The sequence below is a fragment of the Rhinolophus ferrumequinum genome, chromosome 8 (genome assembly GCF_004115265.2).
Source record: "Rhinolophus ferrumequinum isolate MPI-CBG mRhiFer1 chromosome 8, mRhiFer1_v1.p, whole genome shotgun sequence".
Taxonomy (NCBI): Eukaryota; Metazoa; Chordata; class Mammalia; order Chiroptera; family Rhinolophidae; genus Rhinolophus; species Rhinolophus ferrumequinum.
In genome coordinates, this window is record NC_046291.1 from 2,855,864 (window position 1) to 2,875,243 (window position 19,380).

The 19,380-nt window shown below is 48.2% G+C and overlaps 1 protein-coding gene across 1 annotated transcript in view; it reads left to right on the top strand.

Annotated features, from left to right (window-relative positions):
- The window catches only part of COL6A3 (collagen type VI alpha 3 chain), an 81,581-nt gene that overhangs the window by 19,773 nt on the left and 42,428 nt on the right, over positions 1–19,380 (top strand). Inside the window, exons 3-9 of the mRNA XM_033112188.1 lie at positions 2,083–2,685; positions 7,138–7,722; positions 9,101–9,700; positions 11,049–11,621; positions 12,975–13,583; positions 15,671–16,273; positions 17,747–18,361. Coding sequence (XP_032968079.1) covers positions 2,083–2,685; positions 7,138–7,722; positions 9,101–9,700; positions 11,049–11,621; positions 12,975–13,583; positions 15,671–16,273; positions 17,747–18,361 — 4,188 coding nt within the window. The remainder of the gene's footprint in view (positions 1–2,082; positions 2,686–7,137; positions 7,723–9,100; positions 9,701–11,048; positions 11,622–12,974; positions 13,584–15,670; positions 16,274–17,746; positions 18,362–19,380) is intronic.

Below are 19,380 nucleotides of genomic sequence, written 5' to 3' on the forward strand. Positions count from 1 at the left end.
AAATTATCCAACATTTTTCTATGACCTGCAGCTCTTTAGCCTTTTAGAAGAGAAACATTCAACGGTTTTCCCTCAGGGTTCATTTGTCTTATTTAGACTCTTGTAAATTGCAATCAAGAAGTATGTAATTGAAAGGGAACGTGTCATCCGGTGATATTTTCTATTATGGACCCTGGGATCATCGTTAATCTTTCTTTGAGTTGTCTGGCTCTGTAGAGTGTGTGGCAAATCTTCCTTTGTCCCTCGGGGTCATTGGTGTAGGCCTGGGCCATGTTGAGGGATTCTGCGGTGTGATTTGCAGAGCCCCTAGTCACGTGAAGACGTGAGCATTTCTACGGCCTGTTACATGGCTCACGCTGCTGGTACCACACCCGCCCACGCATCCCTCAGGAATCTAATGTTTTGGCTAAAGAGTGGCAAATGCTTTGGAATTCTTAGCAAACGCCCAGCCTTATTTAATTTGTTTCTGTGACAATTATTAAAAACACAAGGTCTTAATTACTCTAGTGGAAAATTATCCTCACTAGACCTTATATTTCCAAGTTAATATCTTTCCCTCTGCAAGGATGCCAGGGATGTATGTAAAAAAAGAAAGAGCAGTTCTGATTCTAGCAATTTCTGGCTCAGCTTACACAATGAGAGGGATTGTAGAGTGAGAACATAATTTCTCTGTAGCAAAATTCTTCAACTGTTTGAGACAAAATTTGTATCCTGTTGCCATAGTGAACATAAAAACAATTTTGCTGGCACAAAGAAAAAATAATTTTAAATATAAAATGTTCACTGTCATGAAGAAGCTCTGAATGAATGGCCTTACATATAATATTATAATTATACCCCAAATATAGCTTCCCCAAATCTCAGAATATAAATATTGTATATGATCCCATAAAATCTCTTCCTGTTCTAACACACACTTAAGTTATTAAAATAACATTTACCAGAATATTTTTGCTTTTTCGGTAGTTTAACTCAGTCTGACTTAAATGTTCTAGCTGAGCCTTTGAACTATCCTACCCCGGTTTATAGATTTTTTTGATTGCCATTCCTCGCTCAGTGCTTCTGTGAAACCCCAATTCTCAGTAACGGAATGGAAGTTTCATGTTTGCCATTGTGGGGAGAAAAGAGGTCTTGGTCAGCCTTTTTGATGTTCATTTGCATAACCCGGAAGCTAACTCTGATTAAGGGTTTCTTAGAGGCTCACGGTCCCGCTAGGGAATCAGTTTAGGATGTCATAAAAAACAAAGTTGGATAATTCTGTCATGACTGGTTTCATATCACTCTGCTTAACATTGTTCTGCATTACGTGATTGAATACAGAGGCAATATTAAAAAGACATTAACAAAACCTCTAGCCTAATCCCAGACCTGCATTTGAGTGTCACGCAACTTAACATCATGTGAGAAAAAGAAAATCAAACCAAAAATTTATCAGAGTATTTATAAAATCGAAACTTTAAGTGTAGTTTGAATTCTTCCTTTCAAATTCACAAAGTTGCATGTATGTGGCCATTTTGGTTTATAAAGAAAAAAAGAAGACACAATAGTTGATCAAGGAAGCAAGTGTTTAACATACTGGGGATGAGTCACCAAACCCTGAATCTGAGATTCTGCTTTGTAGCTGTGGATTTGGACAAGGAAAATTCTTACAATTACGTGAGGATAATAAGAGAAATGGTTAAAAATTAGAAATTGTCTTTGGACCTTTGTTAATGTACTCCTTTATTTTCTTCTATAGGTATGGTAATGCACAATTCCATGCAACTACATTTCCCTCCAAATTTATTAGAAATATCTAGAGTATGTACCCAGAATAGTGAATAAGATCTCTACAAAAATGGCACAAATAAAAATTTGATTTAAATGTCCCTATTTTACACCATCATTTCTAAGAAGTTGCCTCTTATCCATTCAGAATGCAGAACTAAAAAAGAATTTCACATTCCTTAATCAACATGTGTTGCGTTTGTCCATATTTCCTGTTTCTTATTGGTTTCCAAAGAAACATGTCAGAACACTGAACAATGCATGTGGTCACTTGTTCTAACGCTTTCACATTTTTTGCGTTTCTTTCTTTTAAAGCACAAGACTCTGCTGACATTATTTTCCTTATTGATGGATCAAACAACACCGGAAGTGTCAATTTCACAGTCATTCGCGACTTCCTTGTAAATCTCCTTGAGAGACTCTCAGTTGGAACTCAGCAGATGCGAGTGGGGGTGGTCCAGTATAGCGATGAGCCCAGAACCATGTTCTCCTTGGACACCTACTCCACCAAGGCTGAGGTTCTGGATGCAGTCAAAGCCCTTGGGTTCATTGGTGGGGAGTTGGCCAATGTCGGCCTTGCCCTTGACTTTGTGGTGGAGAATCACTTCACCCGGGCAGGAGGCAGCCGAGTGGAAGAAGGGATTCCCCAGGTGCTGGTCCTCGTAAGTGCCGGGCCTTCTAGTGACGAGATCCACGACGGGGTGGTAGCACTGAAGCAGGCTAGCGTGTTTTCTTTCGGCCTTGGAACCCAGGCCGCCCCCAGGGCAGAGCTTCAGTACATAGCTACCAGTGAGAACTTGGTGTTTACTGTCCCGGAATTCCATAGCTTTGGGGATCTCCAGGAGCAATTACTGTCCTACATTGTTGGTGTGGCCCAAAGGCGCATTGTCTTGCAACCGCCAACCATTGTCACACAAGGTACGTATGCTCTTCTCACCCTCCGTGTGGGAGTGGGGTGTTTTGTGTGTTGGTTTTTGTAGATGTAAGGCAGGCACCTTACAGAATGATTCGCCTCAGGAGAACCTGTAAGTACCACACACAGCCAAGTCCTTTTGAGGTGAGCCAGTGCTTGGATGTGATGTCTGTGATGGTTGAGGTTTCTAAAGATCTGTGAGTGAGTGGAAAGCTCATGAGTGGTCAAGAAAGTTGTCATTCAACGAACCTGTTACTTTGAGATGTCAAACGTCATCGTATCATCGACTTATGACGCAGTTATCCTAAAAATGGACCTCAAGCGTTCATTACGATTCTGAGAAAATTACTCCAGGATAATGCCATTGACCTTGAAAAGTCTGCATGTTAGAAGTGTGCTCATAGATATGTGAGAACTGTCTGCCAAAAATCTCTGTTTTTGTGCTGGCTATTGGGAGATGCACTTCTGAAGGGGGGACATAGCAAAGCACTCAGCGTGGTACAATATTTAGGGAAACCTTTTTACCTGTGCCTGTCAAGTTTAGGGTAGTTCTTCTGAGTGGAGACATGATTACATACACTCAAAGGAGGGCCTTTGGCAAAAAACCCAGTTGGAGTCATTTTAAAAACATAAAACTAATCAATTCACATAACAAATATATGTGTAACAACTGTGGGAGTTGGGAAGTGTATTGCAAAATTCAAACAAGAATACAGATGTGCTTGGTGCTGTGGCAGTTAAACATCAGGCAGACCTGGTTGTACTAGGTTACATTGACTGGAGATCCCGCCTGTCCGTCAGAGATCTTATTACCAATGGTATTAGGCATATTGCTGGGCGGGGTAAATTAGAATGGGCATGACATCCCATTCTGAAGATTCTCTTGGTATTTGCAGACATCCATGTAATTGGAACACAACCTACAAAGGTTTCTCTGGGCTTGCTCACTTTTGGAAACCAAAAATTTCCACGGGTTTTGTAAACCCTGATGAAACGCCATAGCTGTAGTCAGGAAAGATGGCCTTTGGTCCTGGGTCTTATGTTAACCAGCTGTGTGATCCTGGGCAGGCCACACAACCTCTCTGGGCTCCAGTTTCTTGAATCTATGACAAAGGAGTTACACTAGAGGAAGATCTAGTTCTGTTCCCGGAGAAGTTTCAAGTTCTTTTTTATTTGTGGCAGCACATGTCCCTCATTTCAGTTTTCCCTAGCTCACTAGTGTGTGAGCTTCTTTTACAAACATCATCTTTAATCTTTGTGATTTGTTTATGAATATTGAAAAAATATTCTTGGCTCTCTGGTATGTGCCAGTCTGTGTGCCAAGGCCTGTGTCCACAGTGCTGGTGGATGAGACCAACGGGGGCACTGGCCCCTTACAGTATAATGGGGAGGTAGGTACATAACAAAACTGTAAACCAATGACCAAACAAAACATTCCCCGAGTGTGGTAAGTTAGATGAGGACAGGTAAGGGGGCTGTCATGGAACGAATGAGGGCAGAGAGTGTTTGAGGGGGTGGCCAGGTGGCTAGGGAAGGCCAGTCTGAGAGGCTGCAGGACAGAAAGGAGATGAGCAGACGGAGAGCAGAGGGGACAGCGGTCCAGGTGGGGTGGCCTGCAGCATGGAGGAGCCTGGCTCCCTCAGAATTGTCGGAGACGGGGGCTGGGGCTCACTTGGTACATGGAAGACCGGAGAGGCAACTCATTTAGGGAGCGAGTGTCTGCAGCTTTATTGTGGGCACGTCAAGCTTAGGTGCCCATGGGCAGTGGGTACTGACATGGACGTGAGAGGAGACCTAGGGTGTGGATGGGGAGTGACAGGCCCCGGGGACCGGGCTCCAGGAGCTGTGCTTGTGCAGCTGGGTGAGGAAAGGAATGGCCTGGAAAGGAGCCAGGAGGGGCAGTCAGCGATGGGGGGAGAGGTCCCCAGGGCCCTGAACTGCTGAGAAGCTGCGTAGGATGAAGTCAAAGAGCACCCACTGCTGTGTCCACGTGGAGGTCATCAGGGTCCCGGTGTGGAGAGAAGGGGGGAGCGGACAGGGCCGACGCTGGGAGGCTGTGGGAGCCAGCACCCCTCCTCAGTGGCTTCTAGCATCTCAGTGAGCTGGGAGCTGAGAGCCCTGTGTGGCGTGATGGGGACGGAGCTTGGAGCAGAGAGCAGAGTGTGGCCGAGTCGTTCTGGAGGATGGGAGAGCAAAGTTTGCCAGGGCAGCGCTATTTGACCACAGGTGTGTGCGGTCTGGAATTCCATCGTGCAGCTTAGACATCCGCTGTGTGGTTTTCTCAGGAACGTCCACCCAGCTGCCTGGGGTGCATGGGGAAGAGAGAGGAGCAGGAAGGAGGCTTTGGCAGGAGTGTCTGACGGAGGGCACGGGAACTGGCAGCAAGGCCGTGGAGAGGGAAGTGAAGTTGGCGAGCGGCCAACTGGGAGAAAGGGTGGATGGACGTGGGCCTCGGTGTGGCTGAAGAGGGTGGAGTGTGAGTGACCTGGAGGACAAGCAGGCCACGTGTGATCCTGGAGGCAGGTGCTGCAGGACAGGAGGCCGTGCTCTATTAGAAGTTAGGATCCCTGAGTCACTGAGTAGAGTGGCCTAGGGGAAGCCTCGAGTCATCCCAAGCGTAGGGTGGAGAGGAAGATGGCACCAAGGAAAGGCGACGGGGGTCTGGATGTGTGAGGAGAATTTGCTTGGAAACAGTATGTGGGAGAGTGAGGGCAGTCACCCCCGTCCTGGGCCGCAAGGTCTGCAGGGGAGCTGGCATCTTGGGTGACATGCTGGGGTCAGTCCACAGGGAGGTGAGGGCTGAAGCCGACCGGTCAGCAGGACCTCAGATTCACCTCCCATCACGGGGATTGCAAACCACCTCCCAGCAGAAGCCTGTGAAAGAGAGAAGATGGCTCTGTTTGGGTTGGCATTTCACGTCAGGAAGGAGATGGAGGGGGAGGGAGGGACTGCCACCCAAGCAGATAAGGTGGGCACTGAGCTGTCCTCTAGCTGAGTACAGGAATCTGTGCTCATGATGGCGCTGTCAGCTTCTGTGGTACAGAAAGGCTGTGCGTGCGAGAGTGTGCACTCAGGCATGCCGTCAAGGCACACATAGTGCAGGCAAGGCGATGCACAGGTTTTCTATGTCTATACGGAGGGAAGGAGAAGGCAGGTGCGGGACACTCAGTGTCTTGCGGCCGCACGTGTAGTGAGAGTCCACGCGGAGGTCATCAGGGTCCCGGTGTGGAGAGAAGGGGGGAGCGGGCAGGGCCGACGCTGGGAGGCTGTGGGAGCCAGCGCCCCCCCTCAGTGGCTTCCAGTACCCCAGTGAGCTGGGAGCTGAGAGCCCTGTGTGGGGCGATGTAGACCTGTCTGTAGGTCTCCACAAGAGCTGGGAACTTGACATTCATTGTCTGCACCATAGCTAATGCCAAAGTGACGGTCCCCATGTGCCTGTCCCTGGGTGCTTTGTGTCTATGTGTGCATTTACGTGATTCCTTCTGTAGAGAAAGGTTTGGACCAATCAGTGTCAATATAGTTAAATATCAAGTGAATTAAAGTGTTGCATATAATCCACTGACCGTGTGGAAGGATGGCGGCCCCTCACGTGCAGACCACTACCTAATAAACTGCAAACCCTCCTGCCCCAGCTTTAGCCACGTATGGTCTTGCGAATCTTGGAAGCCCTGCCAGGTTTCTGGATTGAGTGTTGTGGGCTGATCCGTTTCATTCCCCTGACCCAGGCGGGCTGCCGAGGCGTGGACACAGCAGGGGGACAAGTTCAGTCACCTCCAGGCAGAGATCTTGTCGAGGTGTTTTTGCTTCCTCGTTTGTCTTTATCACAGTCTTACCACACAGCTTAGAACCTTCACGACACAGGGCTCCATAAGTTTCATGATGCCAAGTAATGTTTTTTGCTGCCTGAACAATCAAGGCATGGAGGATAGAACGGAAAGAATGGGGATGTTTATGCTCTTTGCGCCTTTGCCCTTGGCAGTAGGTGTTTATGACGTCAAGTTTGCGACACCAGCGGGCACTGAGCAGACACGGATTGCTTCTTTCAACATCTGGGTGACGGCATCATTCTGGGCTCTGAAACCCAAGCTATAGATTTATGGCAGAGAAGAGCTTTCTGATTTGTTAAGTGACGGCATGCTAAACTGGTGGCTACTAGAACTAACTTTGTTCTTGTGCAACAATTTTTGTAAAAAGTACTGAAGGGGGGAGGTGGGTGGTGGTGAATGGGAGCCCCGCTTGCCGTCCCGTAGGGAAGGACGCAGATGTAACCCGTGCATGTGTGTGTGTGTGTGTGTGTGTGTGTGTGTGTGTGTTATGACAAACTCCCCAGGGGCTCCCCTGACTTCCCTTCAGTCCCAGCAGATGAGAACATTCTCTGAGTGGAGTTAGCTGTGTGGAGTCAGTTGCATGTGATTGCTCAGACTGTTGTCCTCACCTCACAATGTTGCTATCTACAGTCATTGAAGTCAACAAGAGGGACATAGTTTTCCTGGTGGATGGCTCATCGGCATTGGGAGCACCCACCTTCGCTGCCATCCGCGACTTCATTGCCAAAGTCATCCAGAAGCTGGAAATCGGCCAGGATCTTATCCAAGTGTCAGTGGCTCAGTATGCAGACACCGTGAGGCCAGAGTTTAATTTCAACAGCTATCCCAGCAAGAAGGAAGTCATTTCCGCCGTGCGGAAAATGAAGGCCATGGGAGGCTCAGCCCTGTACACGGGCTCCGCTTTGGACTATGTTCAGAACAACCTGTTCACTAGTGCAGCCGGCTACCGGGCCGCTGAGGGGGTTCCCAAGCTCTTGGTGCTGATTACAGGCGGTAAGTCCCTGGACGACATCAGCCAGCCAGCGCAGGAGCTGAAGAAAAGTGGCATCATGTGCTTTGCCGTTGGGAGCAAGGCTGCCGACCAGGCTGAGCTGGAAGAGATGGCGTTTGACTCGTCCCTGGTGTTCACCCCAGCTGAGTTCCTACCCACCCCTTTGCAGGGTATGCTGCCCAGCTTGCTGGCACCTCTCAGGACCCTCTCTGGAACCACTGAAGGTAAGGTGGGGAGGGTGTCAGGCACACAGTAGGGTGGTCTCCAGGCAGAGCCTTTGAGAGAAAAAGAAAAAAAACAAACAAAAGGAAGTTTTCTTTGTGTTCAGTGAGGGGACAGCTCTTAAATGATGGAAGCGACAGCAACAAATGGGCTTTATTTCAGCTTTCCATTTGGCCCAAGCTGGGAATTGTATGACTTCAAATGCCTTGTCCTTCAGTGGGAAAGCGTAGCGAATGGAGGGGTGTGAAGATAAAAACAGTGGTTCTTCAGATCTCTCACGTAATATGATTATCAGTGGAAAGTTATTTTTAAAACTATTACAACGGTCTATGAGCTTATGACTTCAATGGGTACTACTTGCTCTCCTTAATGAAGATGAATATCGAGGGAACAGGCTTTTCTGCCTCACACACTTTACCAGTGGACGACTGTTTCCATGTTGCATGAATGCATGCTCCCCCCAACCCCGTCTCTCGTTTCCTTAAAGCTTCTAATCCACACTCTTTGATCGCCAAAGTTCCATGTGATTGAACAGAAGATAAAATTCGTTGTTAGGTTTTTCATTTTAGTGGGCACCTGGGAAGAAATGGGAGATAATTGTTTCTAAATGTGTTGGGGAAAACGCTCTAATCTGAGAATGATACTTTTGATTCTTCATGTACACGACCTCAGCCAACCGTAGCAAGTTGACTCTTGGTGTTGTACTGCGTTTCCATGATCCCATGCTCTCACTCTGGAGGAATTCCCATGGGCACCCTGTTGGATCATTGCCTGGCAATGCTGAGTTGCCCCCTCAGGACAGGGGACAGTAGAGAATGACAAATGGGTGGTTCTAGGAATACCTCAAGATGAGAACAGCCTAATTTTGTTAGTTTGTTTTAGCCGTAAGGAAGTTGTGTTCTCTGGTTAACTTGCGCTAACACTTCTAATGTGTCTGTAAGTGAAACTCTCTCTGTAAATGTGTAGAGGTGAACTCCAGAGGTCACAGGCTCGTGCATATAAAGCTGGCTGTGACCGAGGCCATAGACACAAGCGAGGCAGAGGGCACGGCACCCTTGTAGAAGTAATTTCCAGGAAAGGACCTTCTGCAAGGATTCCTATCATTTTTGCTGGTTGCAAACATTCTAGCTTTGGCACTGTGTCTCTGTGTGAGCTAAGGTGGTGTCGTAACCTTGGCGATCGGTGTGCCTCACAAACAGCAGCCATCGCTGGAGGGAAATATGCAGCCTTCTGCCATATTTTGCGAGATGGACGCGCTTTGCTCACTGATGTCCTGCTCTGTGTCCTGCGTGTTGGCATGTGTGCACGTGTCAGAGGCACACATGACGACACCCTCCGCGGGTGTGTATGTCTCACCTTGTTTTCTGTGCTTCACTGCAGTTCACGTAAACAAAAGGGATATCATCTTTCTCTTGGATGGATCCTTCAACGTTGGAAAGACCAATTTCCCTTACGTGCGGGACTTTGTAATGACCGTAGTTAACAGCCTTGATGTTGGAAGTGACAGTATCCGTGTTGGTGTAGTGCAATTTAGTGACACTCCGGTGACGGAGTTCTCCCTAAACACATACCAGACCAAGTCAGACGTGCTTGCGCACCTGAGGCAGCTGCGGCTGCAGGGGGGGTCGGGCCTGAACACTGGCGCCGCCCTAAGCTATGTGCACGGGCACCACTTCACCGAAGCTGGCGGCAGCAGGACCCGTGACCGCGTCCCGCAGCTCCTGCTCCTGCTCACGGCCGGCCAGTCTGAGGACTCCTATTTGCAGGCGGCCAACGCGCTGGCCCGCGAGGGCGTCCTGACTTTTTGTGTAGGCGCCAACCAGGCGGATAAGGCCGAGCTCGAGCACATTGCGTTTAACCCGAGCCTCGTGTACCTCATGGATGATTTCAGCTCCCTGCCGGCTTTGCCTCAGCAGCTGATTCAGCCCTTAACCACATATGTTAGTGGAGGTGTGGAGGAAGTGCCGCTCGCCCAGCCAGGTAACGCTCCCGCACCTGCCCGCGCCTGCGCCTGCGCGGGGCCCGGTCCCCTGGCTCCTCGCTGGCCGGCAGGTGGCCCCATCTGGACTCCAGAGCGTGGTGGACCGTAGACAGACGATTGGCTCCCTGTGGTTGAAGTATTTTGAAGGGGGTTTGAGTCACTGTACCAGCAAGTTCAGATTCCCTCTCTAAAGAGTGTTTGTAAAAGAAAGCAAGTGGAGAAAACCCAGCTACGTTCCTTGCATCCTATCCCTCCCTTTATTCAGAAACTGCTGCTGCTTCCCATTTTTTTTTTTTTTTTTTTTGCTTTTTGCCCAATGCCTGTGAAGATTCTGGTGTGCAACTCCAGATGGAAGTGAGAGAGTGACAGGGACATAGGTTTCCTTTCATACATGAGGATGTATGAGGATCATTTAAAAATTGCCGTTATTTCCATTATATGATATTTTTTATGTTCCAAATCTGCTGTAGCTACAAAATTATTTCTTATATACCCGACAAAGGCTGTATCTTTATGTGATGGTAAAATGATTTCCAAAGGAAGTCTGGATGAGAATGATTACTGCAGAATAACGTGGTGGTTAGATATGCACGCATTCAATCTATCAGCTTGCTGACATCACGGACGGCAGGCGAGACTGAGACCACTGAAAGCTAATGGAAGGTATCCTAAGAAGTGTTTGAACTGAAAATCATGTTCCCATGACACGTGGTAGTCCCCAATGGGCTGTCCTCCTTTTTGTGTTGTCTAACTACAGCAGATTAGAAAGCACTGACAGAGAGCCTGACCTGCAAGTGGTGATGGGTACTCTTCTGGGGCCTAATCCATAACCTCAAACGTAATGAACAGAGAATCCAGTTAGATCAGATATATGTCCACTCAGTTATCTGTGGGTGATTAACCCATATTAACCTTTTCACTAGAGACAGGTCAATTTTTAAGCAAAAGGGCAATAAAGACCACATGTTTAGTAGTTTAGTTTATGGTAATTTGAAAACCCTGTCTGTTTTCCTAGAGTGATTGCCACCTGGTGCAAGAATGGAACCCTCAGGGCTTTTCACGCTCTTGCTTTGTTGAAGAAGCATGATGGGTAGACCCGTCTAGCTATTCTAGTGCTTTGCAAATAAGCACTGCTTTGAAATGGACATCTGAATGACAATGGGCGTGGGTTTGTCTTCCCTTGCTGGTACAGTGATCCTCAGACGAATTGCATGAACTCCCATTACCGAATGCTGGTGGTGCTGGGCTGTCGTCAGTTTGGTGCCTGTTATATTCTTGTCCCTCATTGCGTCCTAACTGTGTGGTTTTTTTTTTTTTTTTTTTTTTTTTTTTTTTTTTTTTTTGTAGAAAGCAAGCGAGACATTCTCTTCCTCTTTGATGGCTCAGCCAACCTCCTGGGCCAGTTCGCTGCTGCCCGTGACTTTCTCTACAAGGTTATTGACGAGCTTGATGTGAAGCCAGATGGGACGCGAATCGCCGTGGCTCAGTACAGTAATGATGTGAGGGTGGAGTCCAATTTTGATCAGCACCAGAATAAGCCTGAAATCCTGAACGTTGTGAAGAGAATGAAGCTCAAAACTGGCAAAGTCCTCAAACTGGGCTACGCCCTGGACTACGCACAGAGATACATTTTTGTGGAGTCTGCTGGAAGCCGGATTGAGGAAGGGGTGCCTCAGTTGCTGGTGCTGCTGGTGGCGGGAAAGTCTTCCGATAGTGTGGACGTGTCAGCACGCAACCTGAAAGAGACATCTGTAGTGCCTTTAGTCTTACAGGCCAAGAATGCAGACCCTGCCGAGTTAGAGCAGATCGTGCCGTCCGCTGCCTTTGTCCTCACTGCAGAGTCGCTTCCTAAGATTGGAGACCTCCAACCAGAGGTTGTGAAGTTCGTAAACCTGGTGAAAAATGGGGTGTCGACACCAGGTATGGCATAGAAATTCCGGTTGCTTCCGCAATCCAGTTCTCCAGTGCATGAGTTGGTGGTAGGCTGCTGGGCCCAGGTCCTCAGATTGAAGCCTGCCTTGGGTTTCCAGAGGAGATGGAAAATTAATAGGTGGTTTCTGTAGGAGCAGGATCTATGTATGACTTTTGTTTCCCGACTCTGACTCTCTAACTGCGCGGTAGGGCAAAACAGGAGAACCAGGGCGATTATTCTTAAGGACGTTAGAGCATTTCATAATCAGATACATTATAAAGATGTAGACTCGTTAGTGGTTAAAAAATCCTTTTAAGAAACATGAGTTTTGCTTTATTCATAAGAAAAGCCATATGACTTGGCTACACTGTAGCTAAAACAGTTTCCTCTTCATATCCCCCCAGTGTCTTGTTTTAAGGGGGTAACACTGTGTATCCTTCACCGCATTCACCAAGAAGAAAACGTGATGAGAGGCAGACACATTCCCACCGTAAACGCCGCATGGAAATTTCCAGCGGCCCATCTGCATTACCATGCCTCTGTGCTTAACCACTTTCCATTTGCTGATAAAAATGCAGTGAAAAGAGTCACCAGTTTCATGTATAATCCTTTTGATTAAAAAACTGACAATCTAGAGTTTCTTCATCGACTAGTGGGCCCCCACACTGTTGGTTTTGGATTGTAACCTGGATATCTGGGTTACATTTTCCCCCACTGATCCACTGTGATTTGTAGAAAATCATTTGAAACCTCCCATCTATGAAATGCTAACAATTATGAAGGCTCTGCCATCCTTATCTCTCTGGTCCTCAATGTTGTTTCCTGAGTGCACCTTTGAAAGTTAATAACACTGTTCAAGCACTGAAAACTTCTACAATGAAAGGGCTATCTCTCTATATTGGTGTATTCGTTTCCTATGGCTGCGGTAACAGATTACCACAAACTGAGTGGCTCAAAACAACATGAATTCTTACGTTGTTAGAGGTCAGAAATCCAGAACCATTTTCACTGGGCTAAACTCAAGGTGTCGGTAAGACTGCATTCCTCCTGGAGGTTCTAGTGGATTGCATGTGTCCTCGCCTTTTTCGGCTTCTAGGTGCTGCCTGCATTCCTTGGCTCGTGGCCCCTTCCTCCATATTGTGTCTTCTCTCTTCCCTGACCTCTGTTTCCATCCTCATGTCTCATATCTTCTTCCTCTAACTCTGATCCTCTTGTCTCCTTCCTATGAGGACACCCCTAGAGTCAAGTTCTGGGGATTCTGAATTGGATGTCTTTGTGGGGTCCTTGTTCAGCTCTCCACGTCGGTAGGAAATTGTCCCTCTTCCGTGCCATGTGAGTCATCCAGGCTGTCTTCCTCCCAGTTTCAGGTGAAAAGGACGTGGTTTTTCTGCTGGATGGCTCCGATGGTGTCAGGAACGGCTTCCCTCTGTTGAAAGAGTTTGTCCAGAGGGTGGTGGAGAGCCTGGACGTGGGCCCAGACCGGGTCCGTGTGGCCCTGGTGCAGTACAGCGACCGGACCAGGCCCGAGTTCTACCTGAACTCCTACATGGACCAGCAGAGCGTGATCAGTGCCATCCACAGGCTGAGCCTGCTGAGGGGGCCGACCCCCAACACCGGGGCCGCCCTGGACTTTGCCCTGAGGAATGTCCTGACTAAGACTGCCGGAAGCCGGATAGAGGACGGCGTCCCCCAGCTCCTGATCGTGCTCACGGCTGCCCCGTCTGGGGATGACGTGCGGGGCCCCTCGGTGAACGTGAAGCGGGGCGGCGCCGTGCCTATTGGCATCGGCATCGGCAGCGCCGACACCGCGGAGATGCAGACCATCTCCTTCATGCCAGACTTTGCGGTGGCCGTGCCCACCTTCAGGCAGCTGGGGGATATCCAGCAGGACATCTCCCAGAGAGTGACCCAGCTCAGCCGGGAAGAGGTGACCAGGTTGCGGTCAACCATGGTCCCTCCACCGAGCCCAGGTAAGGCGGGGGCTCTTTGGGGCATTGTTTCTGGGAGCATCTGGGGCTCCTTGTTTGGACTGGGGGCGACAAAGTGTTCTCAGTTTTGTTTCCTCTGCCATAGAGAGTGAAAACCAGAATTACTCGAAGAATTAGGAACCGTGTGTGTTTGGTTTCGGGGGCCAGAAATGACAGAGGCTTGGGGAGATGCTAAGATCCATGTTTTTGCCCAAATTGAAGTCTGAAAGAGGGGACTATGCGTGGCTTCTAGTGTCGACCGCTTAACTCTGCATAAAGGCTTTTGTATAGATATCTGAAGGGTGGGACCGCCTGATTGACACCACCTGTTCAGTACCGTTGGTTCTAAGCTGCCGCTACCTTCCATGAGCAGGGACAGAGTTTGACCACAGGTGCTCTGTCAAGCACAGTCTCCAAAATATTGGTATTTCCAGAGCCAAAGTGTGAAGATTGCGTCTGAGTTTGCTTGGTCTTAAGTGTCAGGGAGGCCCTGTGGCTCTATGAGCATATTTCAGTCTATATCCTCTTTCCTGTTCCCCTTTTCTAGGCCTGGTTACAATGAACTGGAAAGTGGTGGGAGGCTGGCTTCCGAGAAGGAAGGGGGCTGAGATATATTCTTCCCTTCCAAAAATACCCACCAGGAGCCTATCCTCCCTGGGCACCCAGGTGGGGAGGGTCGCAGTGGTAACGAAGCAGCTGTGTCTTGTTCTTTGTAGCTCACATCCTACAAAATACCATCTGCAGCCCCAGGGCATGCAGAGGGGGAGAGGACGAGAGGAGCAAAAGCAAGTGAGCGGAAAGTCAGCTGCAGGAGACGGTGCTTTTGGGTGGGTGAGGGGGGCCAGGGTGACTGACGTGGCACAACGGAGGGGTGTCAGCTTCTTCTTGCCGGTGTCCCGGACAGCGAGCAGCCTGTCGCACAGGTGTCCAGGGAATGGTCTAAACGCTCATCATCAAATGAACTTGGGAAACACTGAGATAAACAAAGTGAGAGGCTTTTTGCCCCCCGTAATCGATGTGTCTCGTGTATGTGCAATGCAGTAAGGGAATGCAACATTTCCAAAACCTATTTGGCTGCAACAGCCTTTTCATGATACGTTTGGAACTACCAGTGTCCTGGGGAACACACTTTGGAACCACTGTCATGATGAATGTGCAGCTTTCTTAAGTACCAGCGTATGTTTCTACAATAATACAGTTCCTAGTCCATTCACTGTCCCACTCCTCAGAGTGAGGATTCCCTATCCCCCCGTTCTCCCTGTCGCGCTTCTTACCCGCCCTCCTCCCTCAGCTTGCTCTGAGATAGCAATGTGGATGCCCATTTCACTGAGGAAACAGGAGTTAGTTGGAAAAGAACTTCCAGAAGCAGCAGCACACGATGTCTCCGGCATTGGTGTCAATACTCAGCTTCCCTCCTGTGATGGGGGTGAACTATCTCTGTCCCCTGGAGCATCGTCCCTTGTCCCCTACTCAAGGGTGTCATCTGCAATTCTTCTCGCTCCTGCACTGTCAGTTCTCCTCTGAGCGTAGGAAGCATGATTCCCTTCCTGACACAAACGCATTGCTTTCTCTCTCTCAAACACTCTCTCGATGTCCGTCTTCCCCATCTAGTAGTGCCTCAGCCTCCTTTTAAAAGTTATATGTGCTCTCCACAACTCTGCTCCAAACCACCCCAATCTATCAGTCGCTGTCACCATGCTACACAAAGTGCTCTTGTCAAGGCCCCTCCACTGGTCAATTCTCAGGCGCCATTTGGCTCGACCTACGAGCAGCGTGTGTCCCAGTTGAGAATCCCTTCCTTCCCCAAACACCATCACCACTTTGTCTGGACATGGCTCTCGTGTGTCTAGTCTCTGCCTCCCTCAGAGGTACTCTTCCTTATGCTTTGCTGGTTCCTTCCTTTCTCCCTGACTTATAATCACTGAAAAGCCAGGACTCACTCCTGGGACTAGCATTTTTAACGGTAACATTCAGAATTGGGATGCTTTGTCTGTCAGGTGGTGATTTCATGACAAACCAGGAGGTGGTTTGTTATTGCTAAGAACTGGGTGCCAATGAAGGTGAAACCCACGATACTGTATGATTCACAGGTGTCGGCAACAAGAAGGATGTGGTCTTCCTCATCGATGGGTCCCAAAATGCTAGCCCTGAGTTTCAGTACATCCGCAACCTCATTGAGAGACTGGTCGACTCCCTGGACGTGGACTTTGACACGACCCGGGTGGCAGTCGTTCAGTTCAGCGAGGACCCCACTGTAGAATTCCTGCTGAATGCTCACTCCAGCAAGGACGAGGTGCAGAATGCGGTGAGGCGGCTGCGGCCCAAAGGTGGGAGGCAGATCAACACTGGGCGTGCCCTGGAGTACGTGGTGAGGAACATCTTCAAGAGGCCACAGGGGAGCCGGATCGAAGAGGGCGTCCCTCAGTTTCTGGTCCTCATTTCGTCTGGGAAATCTGGGGACGAGGTGGGCGACGCGGCAGTAGAGCTCAAGCAGTCTAGGGTGGCGCCATTGGCTATCGCAAGGCACACGGACCGGGAGGAGCTGGTTCAGATCTCCCTGAGCCCTGAGTACGTGTTCTCGGTGAGCACCTTCCGGGAGCTGCCCAGCCTGGAGCAGCAACTGCTGACCCCCATCACGACCCTGACCTCAGAGCAGATACAGCGGATTTTGTCCAGCACCCAGTATCCTCCAAGTAAGATGGAGTGTGTTTTGTTGCTGTTGTTCTCTGAGTATTTTTGATGTAAAAAAATAACAGGCTCAAAGATCCATGGTACTCATGATGAGTTAAATGGAAATCAGGGGACACCTACGGTTGAACCAGTTGCATCTATTGCTTGTTGCATGAGGGAGGGTGCACAGGACAGTGAATCATGGGATAGCTCAGTAAGAGGGTGTTAGAAAGGACTTCTGATAGGATTTGAACTTGTGGTAGGTGATTCTGGGGAAGGCTTAAGGAAATGGGACTTTGCCCAGGATCAGGTGCTGACAGGAAATGGAAGCAATTCTATGATTGGGTGTCTTACTAAATCTTACGGCTAAAGTTAGAATTGGTGCAAAAGCAGTTGTCACTCCCTTTAGCCAAGACAGGAAGTGTTTGGTTATTTTTGTCTTCTTTTTTGTCAGTGTTCACATGATTACAGCATGACCTCATTTTTGTCTTGATCCATCGTGGTCACAGTGTGGTTTTCTCTGATGCTGAAGTTCTCTGAAATCTTTTGTGTCCTATAGGAGAACCCAAGGCTTGGCTGAGACAAATTTTCTTTCTCAGTGTAAAGGGTTCAATTCTGTGACTTGCTCAGTTTTTGCTGTGCTAGTTTTCTTTTTTCCTTTTTTCCCCCCTGCAATGCAATACAAAGTTCAGAATAATCAGCACAGCACAGCAAAATCACTCTGAGTAGCCCAGGGATTTATGAGTCAAAAGACAGGTTGAATTTGTTGGGTGACAACATATTCTGAGTAGTTTCATAAAAGGACATCCAAGAAGTACCCAGAATTCTAACTAAGAGGAAAACATGGCTCATCTTTCTCAGGACTTTTTGATTAATTGTATAGTTAAAAAATGGACTCATGTAAAGAAAATAGGAGAAGTAATAGTGAAAATAAAAACTTTGTATAAATGCTAGAGATATGTGAGCAAAAAGAAATACTATGAATCAAACACCTGGGGAGATGTAGTGGCCCTTTGGGAGACAGTTGGCATTCTCTGGGTGGTTGGTAGCTAAGGGCGAGGCGAGGACCTTTGGCCTCAGCTGTCTCTCTCTTTCCGTACAACAAAGATGTTAGTTTGGATGAGCTCAGTCCCTTCTGGTAGTAACAGTTCACAGTTCTGTAGATTATGGTCTCCAGGATTATTTTCTAAATGCTGCTTTCATTTTTAACATTAATTGTAACCCAGGCCACAAAGCCAAAATTAAAATCAAGTAGACTCAGAAAGTTTTGGAGAACTTAAGATAATTCAAGAAGTAGATAGTGTTTGGGTGAAAAAGGCCCAATTTTGGGAATCAATTTTAAAAAGCCCAAGAGATAAACACATGTGCATCCAGTTATAATTTTAACACTCATATTATGGTGCAACACAATGCAAAGTTCAGGAGCAAATGCAGAGACAAAACCAGTTGAGCACCAGTCGTGTACCGCATTTTTCTCCTGTTTCCCTTGTATCTAGCTGTTGAGAGTGATGCCGCAGACATCGTCTTCCTCATTGATAGCTCTGATGGCGTGGGGGCTGACAACATCGCACATATTCGAGATTTTATCATGAAGATTGTTCGAAGACTCAGTGTTGGCCCCAATAAAGTGAGAATTGGGCTTGTGCAGTTCAGCAACGAAGCCTTTCCTGAGTTCTACCTGAAGACCTATAAATCCCAGGCCTCCGTGCTCGACGCCATACATCGCCTGAGGTTCAGAGGAGGGTCTCCGCTGAACACTGGCAAAGCTCTGGAATTTGTGGCAAGAAATCTCTTTGTCAAGTCTGCTGGGAGCCGGATAGAAGATGGTGTGCCCCAACACCTCGTTCTGTTTCTGGGTGGAAAATCCCAGGATGACGTTTCCAGGTTTTCACAGGTCATACGCTCCTCGGGGATTGTGAGTTTAGGGGTTGGGACCCGAAACATCGACAGAACAGAGTTGCAGACCATCACCAATGACCCCAGACTGATCTTCATGGTGCGAGAGTTCAGAGATACCCCCAATCTAGAAGACAGGATCCTGAACGCATTTGGACCCTCTAGGGTCACTCCTGCCCCTCCAGGAATGGTCACACCTTTCCCACCTCGGACAGGTATGAACTTGGGACCCATGACTGAAGAGTGTGATATCAATTTTTTTTTTCAATTGAAAAATGTAATTAGCATTCATTTGAATAATTTTCTCCTCTTGGTTGTTACTGCAGATAATATTAGAAAAATAAATATTAGAAAAAAAGTTCAGTTGACGTTGTAGAAGGAAACATATCTGTAAGGGATAGAACATATGAAGGTCTGCTTGGGGACATTTGGGGATGTAAACTTGCACAGTGACTTGGATACGTGCTTGGCCTTGGGAGGACTGGCTACCCTCCAAGGACCAAGAAAGTACAGGATGGGGAGCCTGGCCTTCGCAGGCTCCGGCACATCTAATCTCGTACCAAGGACTGGCCCCGGCTCCTAGCCAGACCCGGGACCAGTTCCTTGTGTTGCTGACATGTATGCTTATTGGCTCCTTACCACTGTTGTTAGTAAAGTCCTTAAAACCCCAGAAGAACAAAGGCAGGTACGGTGGTTCCCCAGGCTGCCTCTGCTGCTGCAAGGTATTTCACCCATCCTGATGAAGGGCTGGTGCTGCTTCTGCGACTCTAATAGACTGGGCCCTGGTGGTACGATGAATTGCCTCCTTGCTTGTTAGTGCTAGGATGACATATTCCCCTAATCTCTATCTTGTCTTATTTACTTTCGCTTTGTAATAAAACTCTTTAACTCCTCCATCCCGGTTTGTGGGGGTGTGTCTTGCGTATCGAGCCTTGAAATTAAGTCTGTGCATAGCAATCGATAATACTTATTGATACAATATCCCAGAAAACATGTGGTCATTGATTCTTCCATGAGGCATCCATGAGCTTCCATGAGGTTAATTGTAGCCCCATTGAAAGGTTTTATAAAGGTACACTGAGGGATAACAGCAAACTCGATGGCTCTCAGTCTAGGACGGCATCTCTGGAGGTGGCCAATCCATGCCCTTCTCTACTCCAGTCTTGACCACTTGATATAACTGGGAAACTACCCCCAAATGCGATTCATTTTCAGGAGGGTCCCACAAAAGCTC